Source organism: Oratosquilla oratoria, chromosome 11, assembly GCF_046742065.1.
Source record: "Oratosquilla oratoria isolate Oo_2021 chromosome 11, ASM4674206v1, whole genome shotgun sequence".
Taxonomy (NCBI): domain Eukaryota; kingdom Metazoa; phylum Arthropoda; class Malacostraca; order Stomatopoda; family Squillidae; genus Oratosquilla; species Oratosquilla oratoria.
In genome coordinates, this window is record NC_134787.1 from 20,457,583 (window position 1) to 20,472,152 (window position 14,570).

Genomic DNA, 14,570 nt, shown 5'->3' on the forward strand with positions numbered 1-14,570 from the left:
ACACACACACACACACACACACACACACACATATATATATATATATATATATATATATATATATATATATATATATAGAGAGAGAGAGAGAGAGAGAGAGAGAGAGAGAGAGAGAAATAGAAATAGAGAGAGAGACCCCCACATGTTTTATAGCTCCCAACCACCATTTTCTGTATTGAGTGGATACTTGCTATTTTTATTCTGGTTACCGTCAGGCTGTTTTCTTTAGTTGTCTGTCACCCCTACAGTAGTGTGTGTGTGTGTGTTCGGATATATGAATATGTGTACAAATGTGCACATATATGTGTGCTTGGTTACATGCAAGACTTTCTTCTGTGTACGTGTCTGCGCATGTGTTTGCGCACGTTGATGAACGGATGACTTGTGTCCACGCCTCCATGTGCCCATTTACCCGTGTGTACGCCCGTGTGTGTGTGTGTATGTGTGTACGCCCGTGTGTGTGTGTGTGTGTGTGTGTGTGTGTGTGTGTGTGTGTGTGTGTGTGTGTGTGTGTGTGTGTGTGTGTGTGTGTGTGTGCGTTCATGTTTGTATACCCATGTACGTGAATGTTTATTTGTTGCAATGCATATATATGAATACACAAGCATCATATATATTTGGGAATTTAAAAAATATATATAAACGTACATATACCAAAAGGTTCTTTCTCCCTAATAAGGTAGGTAAGGTGTATCAGGCAAGGCATACATTTACCCCTCACCCACCCCACGCCCATCCAACACCCATCCCACGCCCATCCAACACCCATCCAATACCCATCCCACGCCCATCCAGCACCCATCCCTCGCCCATCCAACACCCATCCAACACTCATCCCACGCCCATCCAATACCCATCCCACGCCCATCCAATACCCATCCCACGCCCATCCAATACCCATCCCACGCCCTCCAACACCCATCCCACGCCCATCCAATACCCATCCCACGCCTATCCAACACCCATCCCACGCCCATCCAACACCCATCCCACGCCCTTCCAGCACCCATTCAACGCCCATCCAACACGCATCCCATGCCCATCCCACGCCCATCCAACACGCATCCCACGCCCATCCAAACACCCATTTGTAAACGAAAACCTCCAGGGCTCCTTACATTCGCTTCTTTGAAACGGATGCCAAGGAAGTCTTGGGCCAAGCTTATTTAAACCATTTGAAGACTCTAAGATTATGGGATAATTGGCAACTCAGCTCAGCTTAGGTCACTCAGGTCAGCTCAGCTTAGGTCACCACAGCACAGTTCAGCTTAGGTCATCACAGTACAGGTCAGCTCTCAGAGTAAATAGGTAAAAAGCCTGACATCGAACTTCGTCTGAAAGAAATGAGCAAGAAATTCCTCGAGGGTTACGAGTGGCTTTCATCGAACTGAGAACGATACAAAGCGGGCGGCACGGGTGCCCCCGAAGAAGAAGAAGAAGAAGAAGAAGAGTGAGAAGGCACTGGCACCAGAGCCAAGCATAACACGCAGTGCCACGACGGGTCATTCAGTCTGCACGTCACGAGTGCCCGGATGACGAGGCAGTGGTACTCCTTAGGGGCAAGGGTTCTCAAAGTGATCGAGGTCGACCCCCCAGGGGTCGCTGAATTTAGTCATGAGGTCGATAAATAACCAAAGGGTTGGTGAATGTTTACCACAGGAGTCGAAGAGGCCATTGAAGCTCCTGGTTGGAAATATTCTCGAAAATAATTTGTAAAAATCTGAAGAATATCAGACATCATTAGATTAAAAAAAAAAGCTATAATAGTTTCTTGACCTCAAACAATAGGTCAAAAAAATTCAGTAAAATTTCAGAAATTTCAGAAGCGCTGGCAACACTACCTTCACCCCCCCCCCCCTCTTTGTCTCTCTACTGTCCGTACTAAGGTCCCTGCAGGATGCAATCGGTGCGGCCTTGGCACCAGAGATTTTCACCAAACGAGTAATCAAATAGTCACTTATCAAGCGTAATGGACGCATATCGTCGTTGTTCTGGATGAAGAACAAAATTAAAGTAGGTCGTAGTCAGAATAAATGTTCGAAAAAAAATCGAAGTTTCCAAATCAATTCAATTTCGATTTCAGTCTATACATTTGTTGTGACGGTTATGGCGTCGACAGTGAAAAAGAAAAGGTATTTTGCACTGAGAATTAAGTTGCGTGTACTCACACACCTCGACATATGTTCTTACCCTATGTTACATTTATATCATACTGCATGTCAACTACTACTACTACTACTACTACTACTACTACTACTACTACTACTACTACTACTGCTACTCACTGATTTTACCATCGGTGTTTTTTACTTGAATTAAAAGCTAGGGGGTCGATAAAAAATTTGAAATTTCATTGAGGCGTCGACAAGTTAAAAAAAGTTATATATATATATATATATATATATATATATATATATATATATATATATATATATATATATAAATATATAACACTAGTGTAAAGGGTTTTTTGTTCAGCTCGAGGGTGTGGGGGGCGAATGAGAAGGGGGTAAGGGGGAATAGACTATTGTGATTAACGCAGTTATACCCAGGGGGTTTTTCTCATCTGAAAAAATCGCTTGGCGGTAGACAGGATAAACGTGCAAGTTGTCAAGACTATGGTTGCTGTATTGACATGTGCACACACGTACACACACACACACATACACACACACACACACACACACACACACACACACACACACACACACACACACACACACACACACACACACACACACACAAAGACACATAAACACACCTACACTGCTGGCCTTTTACGTGATTTCTCGTGTATCTTTATTCTGTTTAATCCGATCTTTGGTACTATCTGATAGAATGAAAAAAATTACTCGCCGTTTTGGAAGAAGTTGAAATTGACATGCCCATTGCACGGTCAGACCCTCATCAACTTTAATGAAGGACTTGTTACTTTTTTTTCAAAGCTACCAACCACAGGTACGAATAAAATCACCTGGCGACAGACGTGGTCAAGTGCCACCCAGGACGTAAGGAGGCTGAGGAACTCACCTGCTTAGCGGCGTCTGTCTCCGGGCGTGCGTTATGCCCGCCCTCTCCCTCGGCGTTCTCGATCTCGGGCGTGATCGGCGTGGCGTCGTCGTCGTCGTCGTCCTCACTCCTTCTGCAGGAGAGAGAGAGAGAGAACGAATGTATCGAGGGTGTTCAAGGTTAACCTCAAGTGGGTCAACTGACGAAGAGGTGTCCCTCGGGACTCCTAAGGAAGTAGGACAGCAAGCTAACCACATCTTATTCAGTTCTGTGTGTGCATGTGTGTGTGTTTGTGTGTGTGTGTGTGTGTGTGTGTGTGTGTGTGTGTGTGTGTGCGTGTGTGTGTGTGTGTGTGTGTTTACTTAGTTGTAGTATATAAATCTCTGCTCGTAGGGTCCCGTCTCTTTGCCTCTACTCATCAAAATTTGCTTAAAGTTTGTTTATGTTGTTGGTACAGAATATATTTTCATTCATTGTGTTCCATAGTTATCCACATTTGTGTGTGTGTGTGTGCGTTTGATTATATATACATACATATACCAAGAACTTTTTCCCCCATACAAGGGAGGTGGCCAAAGTCAAAAGGCATAAATCCACTCCCACCCATTTCATCCCCATCCACTCCACTGCTATCCACCATCCCTCCCTCCCTCTTTTCTTGGTTCCTCCTGGATGACGGGTCATCCCTGCATCTCGCCCACTGCCCGGTCAGAAGCAATGCAGCAAGACACAGTACATCCACAGCAAGGCTGCTTCACTTAATCGGCACCCCCCCTTCTCCGTCCCCTCATGCAAGTCTAATCATAATATGCAACACAATAATCTTATGAGGCCCTGTTTGTCTCCATCAATCAAACTTGTAAATACCTAATTGTAATATACAGAAAAGGAACTATATTCGTCTAAATGTCATGATTCGTTTTGAATTTGCTTACAGTTTTAATATGTGTACGTGTGTGTGTGTGTGTGTATACGTGTGTGTGTGTGTGTGTGTGTGTATGTGTGTGTGTGTGTGTATGTGCATATATGAGCATTCGGGTGTGGTCTGCCACATGTGTATCGCCCATGTTTGAGCATGAGCGTGAGGGATCGTCGCTCTCTCTCTCTCATACACACGCACACACACACACACACACACACACACACACACACACACACACACACACACACACACACACACGAGTGTGTATTTTCCTCCGCGCAAGACTTGAGACCATTTAAGGCCGTGAGCCCTTCAGATACAGGATGAACCCCCTTTTATTTTTATTCTTCATTTATTCATTTATGAGCCTATTTGTTTATTCGTTTATTCATATTTCATTTCTTTGTTTATCTATGTAATCATTCATGTATTCGATCATTTTTATATTTTTATTTGTTTATTCATTTATTTATTTTTAGATTATTGGTTTACATATTTATTTATTTATTTACTTATTCGTTTATATATCTATTTACCTTTTTATTTATTAATTTATTTTTATTTATGTATTTATTTATTCATATGTTTTTATCCAGTCACTGTAGAACACATTAATCTTTGGTTAATCTTTTCCCAGTTTTGGGGTTGGGGTGGGGTTCTCCCTCGGCTGAAGAAAATAGCCAGAATAAATGCTAAAAAGTTGTAAGTAGGAGTGAAGTGGGTGAGTGCGAAACTCCTACAAGGATACTCCAGTATTAGCTGAGAAACTGTCCATCTGGATTTTTTTCTTATTTACTTATTATTAGTAGTGGTAGTATTAGAAATGCAAATAATAGTATTTATATCTATTTATGTTCATTTTAGATGTATGATTGACTTATCAGTTGATTTATTTGTTTTTATATATTTATCTAGTCGTTCGTTTATTCTGAGTTTGTACATCACCAAGCTTGTTTATCTGGTAACAAATAAGTCGTTTGTCCTCTTTTAAATCTTGTCCATGTAGCCCAGACTGTACATATAGGGCACGAGGCACCGTGTGGGTGATGGTCTTGCATGGGCAAGGGATCGTAATAGCCCGTGGGGGGGGGGGGGCAGCGAGAGGGCAAAGAGAGTGAGGGAGAACGGAGGTGGAGGGGGGCAAGACGTCCATCGATAAGAGGAGAGTTCCTAAGTGGGGAGGTGACTTGGGTGGATATGTGAGCGCCCCAAGGGATCCCACGTGAGACTTGGCGTGAGATGTGATGTGATTGGGCAGTGATGCTGGAGGTGTGAAAGGTGGACAATAATATATGATCTGTAGAGATGAAGGGATGTTCAGAATTGGCCATTGATTAGGTGATGGTGGACGTGGTCCATGTGTAGGAACGAGACTGTCAAAATGTTTGTATATCGTCGACAGTTCACTTCCGCTTCTATCCATGAAGACACTATCACGCTAACCACTAACCAAGTTGAGTCACGTGATGCCACAAAGTGTTACGTGACGTTGTGTCACTTGGGTATAACTGGTACCATACAATGCCAAATGAGGCCCTTTGGCACTTGGTACTTATAAGATAACAATGGATACCACACTGTCTTGTCGCCAAGATATATCATGCGATACCAATGTTTTTTTGTGTTTTACCATATGATATTAGGTAACGTTGTGCTTTGGTATGTGGGGTGATTGACGATACCATGTGGTATCCTATGGTACCATTCGGTACCATGTGGTACTAACCGATGAGTCATGAAACCATGTGGTACCAAATTGATCTAAACTAACTTAACCTAAATTAATTTAAATGAAATAACTTAAATAAAATAACTAAAATAACTTAACCTAAACTAACTTCAACTAAACTAACTTAACCTAAACTAACATAACCTAAACTAACTTAACCTAAACTAACTTAAACTAAACTAACTTAACCTAAACTAAACTAATTTAACCTAAACTAACATAACATAAACTAACTTAACCTAAACTAACATAACATAAACTAACTTAACCTAAACTAAACTAGTTTAACCTAAACTAACATAACCTAAACTAACTTGACTTTAACTTAACCTAAACTAACCTAACTTAACCTTAACTTAATCTCACGGATTAGAGAGACTTGTACCGAGGTCGTTAAGGTGAGGACACACGGCACTATGTGTCTGTCGTGCCGGAGGGACGTCGGAGAGGATCAGGATACGATCAAGTCGAGAAACGTTGAAGACCATTTGTTTCTCTGCGCTCAGTAAAAATCGTTGAACGATCACCAGAGTAAAATAATCGAAAGTCCCCAGTTTCCCTCCGTTTATGAAATAAAGAAACGAAAGAGATGATTCATTAGGAGCACTTTATCAATATCTTATCACCCAGGTGTTTCTGTGAGGCGAATAAAATCGTCTGACGTAAGCCAAGATAGAATTATCAAGAAAAAACAAAAACAAAATCTTTGCTCTCAAGGTAATTTGGTGCATCCGGGCTGGCACCTCGAACTGGCACCGTGGCACTCTTGAAGAGTCCGTCTTCGGTTTTTATGGCCCTCAGGACTTCAAAGGTCCAGTGAAGTAAGGCGATTCCATAAGGAGGCTTGGCAAGGCCACGAGGGGCAGACATTCGATCCTGGCAACGATAACTCCTCCAATATCGTGGAAGAAAAAACGCAAGAACGAAAACAACAACCAATCGAGCGCTCTGGTAAGAAGATCCTCAACAACAACGAAGGATTCGTAATAATCCAAGACTCGCTTTATCATCAGAATATTCTCTGTCAAGGACGTGATATATATGTGTGTGTGTATGATTCACCATGGTCTTGGATCACGTGTTGGACTCGTGATCGACAGCTAGTTCCCTCCCGGAAGAGAGTTCAGAGATTGTATATAACTGATCTATGGGTAGTGCTGTGACCTTACACGCACACACACACACCCAACTCCCCGCCCACGAGAGTTGGAGTGACGACTCGCAGCGCAGCGATACTGAAGTTATTTCAGCCCTGGGCGGGATTCGAACTCGGACCTCCGTAGTGGCAGCCGGAACTCTACCAACTGCGCCACGAGTTGTGTGTGTGTATGTGCGTGTGTTTGCGCGCGTAAAAAATAAAGCTCTCGATTTTCAAAAGACACTCTTGCAACACAGATTGGCACTTAATCGACCTGTGTTGATACCATGGCCAGATGATTTTATTCAGTGTCTGACACCTAGTAGTATCAGATCAAGTGATTAGCCACTTTTGGATTACGTGTTGGACTCGTGATCGACATCTATTACCTTCCCGGATGAGAGCTCGGAGCTCGTATATGGCCCGGTCTGTTTGTAGTATTGTGACCTCACACACACACACACACACACACACACACACACACACACACACACACACACACACACACACACACACACACACACACACACACACACACACACACACACACACACACACGACTCCTTGCTCACCTGAGCTGCGTGTGTGTGTGTGCGTGCGTGGGTGTATGTGTGTGTACGTGGCTGTATGTGTGTGTACGTGTGCGTGCGTGGGTGTACAGTATGTGTGTGTACATGCGTGCATGCATGTGTTTTATCCCACCACACTCCAGTGGCTACTTTAATGACTTCGTTTTGTCTAACGCTCGACGGTTTTAATCAGTCTTTCGAGACCTCGGGTCAGGCAAGGGTTAAGGACATACTTCTCTTGTTGATAAACAAGATTAGCAACCTCTCGATCGATCCACCAAGACTTTTTCGTCTCTCTACACACTTGACGTCCTCCTCCTCCTCCTCTTCCTCCTCTTACTCCTCCTCCTCTTCCTCCTCTTCTTCCATCTCCTCCTCTTCCTCTTCCTCTTTCTCCTCCTCATTCTCTTCATCCTCCTCCTCCACCTCCACCTTCGAAATCCTATACCATCTCTATTGTCCTCAAGGTCCACCTCCACCTACCTCTTCAATTTTTTCCTCCACCATCAAAGTCCTCCATCGATGTCTTGTACTTGTACACACACATGCCCGTGTGCACATGTTACACACACACACACATACACACACACACACACACACACACACACACACACACACACACACACACACACACATACATACATATACATATATATATATATATATACATATATAATGTATGTGTGTATGTATGTATATTTACTCGCAACGTGTATATATGGGTTTGTGTTTTTTGTGTGTTGGTGTGTAGGTGTGTGTGTGTGTGCGTGAGTACGCATGCTTGTGTGTATGTTCATGTGCGTGCGTGTGTTCAAACACGTTATGACTAGAAGATATTACCTTGTCCTTCTTCATTGTTCACATTCTTTAGCGGTCTAATTGTCTTTACTATTACACACACATACAAACACACACACACACACACACACACACACACACACACACACACACACACACACACACACACACACACACACACACACAAATGTTAGGGTTCACCACAGGAGACGCTTAACCGTGATCACAGCCGTCGTTGCCATATATTCTTAGGCTTGTTTCACACGTATCGACTTTTTGCCATACGCCGTCCATATCCATATACCATTTCTAACCATAACGATATGTCACATGCTTGATACGTGATCCACGTGCATACAAGGAGGTAAAAATAATAAGTTTACTTGGCAATGAATCAATATACATGAAGTGCAGATAATGAAAAGAACACATAGTTCAAAACAATAATTACAATTGCCGAGGATAACACGAAAAAGCATGTAAGCTTATTTCCACTGGCCTCTCGCAATACCTCCAATCTTGCAGACCTCCGCATTCCCAAATCGTAAACACCTGACACAAACCTACAACACACAACACGCCACCACCCAACGAAAAGTTACCGAAACAAGTACATAGTGTCGCCAGACAGATCATTAACCATTTCCTTATACCTACCAAACTACATAATTATAACTGTAAACCATACACCATTTCATGACACATTCACTAATAGATCCATTGCAATGCAACTAACACACAAATAGTATTGTATAAATCCCAAACCTATGATCTAACTGTTAACCTATACCAGATATGCAAAGATAGGCATATTCACATATATATGCGGTGACTGTATCGCCAGGAGATCTCTCTCTCCCTTAGAGGGAGTACCTGGGGAGTCTCCCCGAAGGGTATTACATCCCGATGTTGTAAATATCTCTTTACTACAATAAACCAAGAAAACCCGAAGAGGATTTACATTCCCTGCCACAGGTGCAGCCCTTCACACGATGCCGTGCTTTCAAAGAACTATGGGTGTCTATGGACGCTTTCACACGTGGTCGTGACATGTGAAAGCGTCCATAGGCACTCCTGCTAATTAGAGAGCACGACGTCGTGTCGTGGACGGCGCACGACGAAAAGTCGATACGTGTGAAACGAGCCTTAGAAAGCATGAGATGAAGGGAAAAGGTACACGAAAGGGAGCATTATGATGTGAAAGGGAGCATTGTGACGTTACGGGACGTGACATAATGACGTCATCAGACGTGACGTATATTGTCCTCCCCCTATATGACGTCACATGGCGTGTTATTTGATTGTTAAGATCAAACCCTTGCCCGCACACTTTGATCTATAATGTCGATAGAAAATATAATTACAATGACCAAGAGATTTTGACATGGTGAAGTCGAGTACCTCAGTCCCATTGGGAGTCACCTTCTTCCTCTTCCTCTTCCTCTTCCTCCTCCTCTTCTTCTTCTTCTTCTTCTTCTTTTCACAAGATCACAACGGGAGGATTGAGTTTGTCGTTTCACAAATTGTTGATCATTTCACAACCCTTCCCCCACCCCGAAGGCCAAGCTCTAATCGGTTGTTTTGCTGACGTCATCACAACATCCTCAGGAATTGGTTCCTCCTTGAGAGAGGAGCGCAGTGTGCTAACCGATGTACATGTGTACGTCACATCACATACATGAACACATATATCGATACATGGATATATATATATATATATGTGTGTGTGTGTGTGTGTGTGTGTGTGTGTGTGTGTGTGTGTGTGTGTGTGTGTGTGTGTGTGTGTGTGTGTGTGTGTGTGTGTGTGTGATTCACTATGGTCTTGGGTCACGTGTTGGACTCATGATCGACAGCTATTTCCCTCCCGGAAGAGAGCTCAGAGCTCATATATGACCGATCTATGGGTAATGCTGTGACCTTACACGCACACACACACCCAACTCCCCGCCCACGAGAGTTGGAGTAATAACCCACAGGGTAGCGATATTGAAGTTATTTCAGCCCTGGGCAGGATTCGAACCCGGACCCCCGTAGTGACAGTCGGGGACTCTACCAACCGCGCCACCGAGTCGTGTGTGTGTGTATTTACCTAGTTTTATTATACGGAAAGGGAGCTATGCTCGTGGTGACCCGTCTTTGTATATTTCAACATCAAGTTTTTTCTTAAAATCTTGAATAGTATTTGCACACACTGTTTCTTTATCTAAATTATTCCAGATATCCAGCACTCTGCGTGGAAAGCTGATTTTTCTCAGATCTCTTCTATAGTTATCCTTTTAGAGTTTCTTTTCGTATCCTCTTGTTTTTCCATTGCCCCATTTTAGTAAATCATTCCTATCAAGAATTTCCATTCCTTTCATGATTCTTTAGATAGCCAGTAGATCTCCTCTTTCTCTTCTCTGCTCCAGTGTTGGTAATTCCAATTTGGATAATCTTTGTTCGTATGTTAATTTGGAAAGAGTTGGTGCCAACTTTGTCGTTGCTTTCTGTATTCTTTCTAATTTCTTTATATTCTTTTTAGTATTGTGTGTGTGTGTGTGTGTGTGTGTGTGTGTGTGTGTGTGTGTGTGTGTGTGTGTGTGTGTGTGTGTGTGTGTGTGTGTGTGATTCACCACCATGGTCTTGGATCACGTGTTGGACTCGTGATCGACAGTTATTAACCTCCCGGAAGAAAGCTCAGAGCTCGTATGATCGATCTATGGGTAATGCTGTGACCTTACACGCACACCTAACTCCCCGCCCACGATATTGAAATTATTTCAGCTTTGGGCGGGACTCGAACCCGGACCACCGTAGTGGCAGCCGGGAAATCTAACCACTGCGCCACGGGTGTGTGTGTGTGTGTGTGTGTGTGTGTGTGTGTGTGTGTGTGTGTGTGTGTGTGTGTGTGTGTGTGTGTGTGTGTGTGTGTGTGTGTGTGTGTGTACAGACTTAAGTGTGATATGGTTTTACACCAGGAACCGACATAATACTGACGACCTGTGACTTGACCTAACTTGACAAGGGCAGGATAACGTCACAGTAGCCGGGACAGGCTCGGGTGTGACCTAGACTGGGTCAGAAGCGAGCGTGACCTGTGACGCCGTGACGCAGATTGTGACGTGCACGTGACATGCGTGACGATTCGGTGACTACATGCATCAATAGGACCTTGACTTGCCCTGTGCGTGGCGTGACTGGGGGATGGAATGTAGCCAATTGGGACAAGCTCGATCGCGGACATGATAACCGGATCGTGGACATTTGTCCTGAAGTCCTTTAAGGCAGTGGTTCCCAAACTATCTTACCTGACGCCCCCTTTTGGCTTCCAGTAGACCCGCACGCCCCCACTCTCTCTGTTGTTCATGTGAAATGATTCTTGCATTTATTTCTTAAATTTTAATAATGAAAGTCACTCAAACAAATAATAGTACATTCCAGAGACATTTTTCTAAGTAACTAAAACAAAACATTTGGTTCAAAGGGAGCGAAAAAAAGTTTGAACATTAGCAAATTGTGGTTGGTATCGGTGACGTGTCCAAAACGTGTAAGGAGAACTAGCTTAATAGAAAACGGGTTGGAGTGACTGCTATAATTATACTTTGCATGTATGTAATGGCAGATATTTGTTCTTTGAATGAATTTTTTTATTCTAATTAAACAAGTATTTTTGAGCAGGTGACTTCACGCCCCCTTTGTATCCTCCTCACGCCTCCCTAGGGGGGGGGGCGCCCCCCTAGTTTGGGAACCACTGATCTAAGGCAATGGTTCTTACCTTTTTTCAGTGCCTGCACCCCTGGATTATCTAATATATATATATATATATATATATATATATATATATATATATATATATATATATATATATATATATATATATATATATATATATATATATATCCTGCTCCTCTAAGACAATGGTTCTTAACTTTTATCAGTGCCTGTACCCCTCGATTATCTTAAAAGAAATAAGAAATATATATATATATATACATATATATATATATATATATATATATATATATATATATATATATAATATCGTACCACCATCCAATATAAATGCAATGCAAACATATGAAAAGGATCAGTGATACAAACTTTGTTGAGAAATGATTAGATGTTTTCGATTACTGAACAAAGGTTTTATTTCAAATTAGACATGTCAATTAGTAGGGTACAATGAATATACATTATGCTTTCGTATGGTAAGTATACAGTAACATTGCACTGACTGGCTATCAATTATCGTACCCCAAGGGTTAAGGTTCCGTACCCCATGGGATTCACCTCTAAGACATGAATGTCAAACTCAAATCCTTTCGGGGGCCAATTATGCCCATGATTATGGCCATGAAATATATAAATAAATAAAAATAAATCAAATTAGATAAATAAATAAAAATATAAATAAAAAAATATATATATATTTTGTCTCCTCTTCACAGTTTAGTTATATTTTACTCAGTTATAACAAGTATAGTAACTCGAATTGAAAAATCTTTTGTCGCCTCGCGGGCCACTAAGACCATCCCACGGGCCGCATTTGGCCCGCGGGCCATGAGTTTGACATCCCTGCTCTAAGACGTTACTTAAACCTTGTAATTGCTTTGTCACAAATTCTAAGAACCCAAAATGGCTTAGTCATTACAGATGTTGATAACTAAGACTGATATCGATATATGAACAAGTCATTCACACTTGATTAATGATTGCCAAGATAACAATAATAAAATCCTGGACTGAGGCAACACCAAATTAAAAAAATAACAATAACAGATTAATAAATGAATAAATAAGTAGATAGACTCAAATAAATAAATCTAAGGGGGGCGTGGCTTAGGAATGACGTCACGTGACCTTGTTCAGCAGAAATCTCATAGGCTAATCGTCTCATGACATCATGTCAGCAAATAAGGTCACATTTCGAGACGTGATATTGACGAGGTGATGCGTGTGGCGTGACGCTGTGATGTGACGGGGCGTGATGTCGACTAGGAGCACGTGCACACACTCGAAAGTGTCGCCACTCGAGAAATGGCGAAACCAGATATAAACAAACGTGTGACCACGTACATGTCTGCCAGCACTTGAAGCACACAATGAGTGTACAGACCCCTGTACATGTACACAAGTACATGCACTACCCATGGGGCGAAGTTGCTATCGTGTACATAGATTGTATTATCTAATTACATAACTGGGATTTTTTCTTGATGTGTTATGTTTGTGTACGGTGGCGTCGTTTGTGTATTCACTTGGTCTTTGGATCACGTGTGTTGGAGTAACACCCCTCAGCGCTGCGATACTGATATTATTTCTCGCCCGGACCTCCGTAGTGGCAGGCCAGAGCTCTAACCACAGCGCCATGAGAGGTGTGTGTGTGTGTGTGTGTGTGTATGTGTGTGTACATGTGCACGTGTGTAATCTTTCGATTTATTGTCACTGCGTGTTTACGTAACTGCTTGTGCATACGAGAACGTGTTTTCGGCTTGGAAGATGTGTATGTACGGAAAACCCTGTGTAAACGCTTTTCTCGTGAGTGTGTTTGTGCTTGTTCGTGTGCGTCGTTTTGGGCATGTGTGTGCGTTTGTGTACGTGTATGTTCTGTGTGTTAATACATGTGTCCTTGCGCTTGAGGTCTTTAATATTTTTACCCTTCCGAATAGTTTCTTCTATATGATTCATGTTCCCTTTCTTTTCTCTGATCTGATTGATTAATTACTTGATTAAATGAATACATACGTGTGTGAGCGTGTGTGTGCGCGCGCGTGTGTGTGTGTGTGTGTGTGTGTGTGTGTGTGTGTGTGTGAATACTGGTGACCTTGAACGCCCCCACAGTGAGGGGGCTCTATGACCTCACTAGCCTTGTTATTGCAAGGCTTCTGCGTCAGCTGGACCCCAGCTGGCAAGTCATTGTGGTGCCTAGAGGAAAGTGACCTGTGGCGCAAAATGCCAGTGACACTGTGTGTGCGTGTGTGTATGTGTGTGTGTATTTACCTAGTTTTACCTACTTATATTTTACGGGAAGAGAGCTATGTTCGTGGTGACCCGCTTTTGTATCTTTCAGCATCCAGTTTGATCTTAAATTCTTGTATAGTTTTTGCACTCACTGTTTCTGTATGTGTGTGTGTGTGTGTGTGTGTGTGTGTGTGTGTGTGCGTGTGTATGTGTGTGTTTGTGTGCATTTTCCTAATTGTAGTATACAGGAAAGGAACAACGCTCGTGGGGTCCAGTATCTTGTTCTCTAATTTATCACAATTTATCTATGGATACAACTTGATCTACGTCAGTATTTTCTAATTATCATATTTTTATTTGAATTTATGTATTTTTTCAGTTTACATGATTCACCTTAGTCTTTGGATCACGTGTTGGACTCGTGATCGACGGCTAGTTCCCTCCCGGAAGAGAGCTCAGAGCTCG

General features: G+C 42.4%; 1 protein-coding gene across 1 annotated transcript in view; it reads right to left on the reverse strand.

Moving 5' to 3' along the window:
• Positions 1-14,570, reverse strand: part of LOC143029984 (uncharacterized) — a 67,488-nt gene that overhangs the window by 39,061 nt on the left and 13,857 nt on the right. Inside the window, exon 4 of the mRNA XM_076193194.1 lies at positions 3,031-3,142. Within this exon, the coding sequence (XP_076049309.1) occupies positions 3,031-3,142 (112 nt within the window). The remainder of the gene's footprint in view (positions 1-3,030; positions 3,143-14,570) is intronic.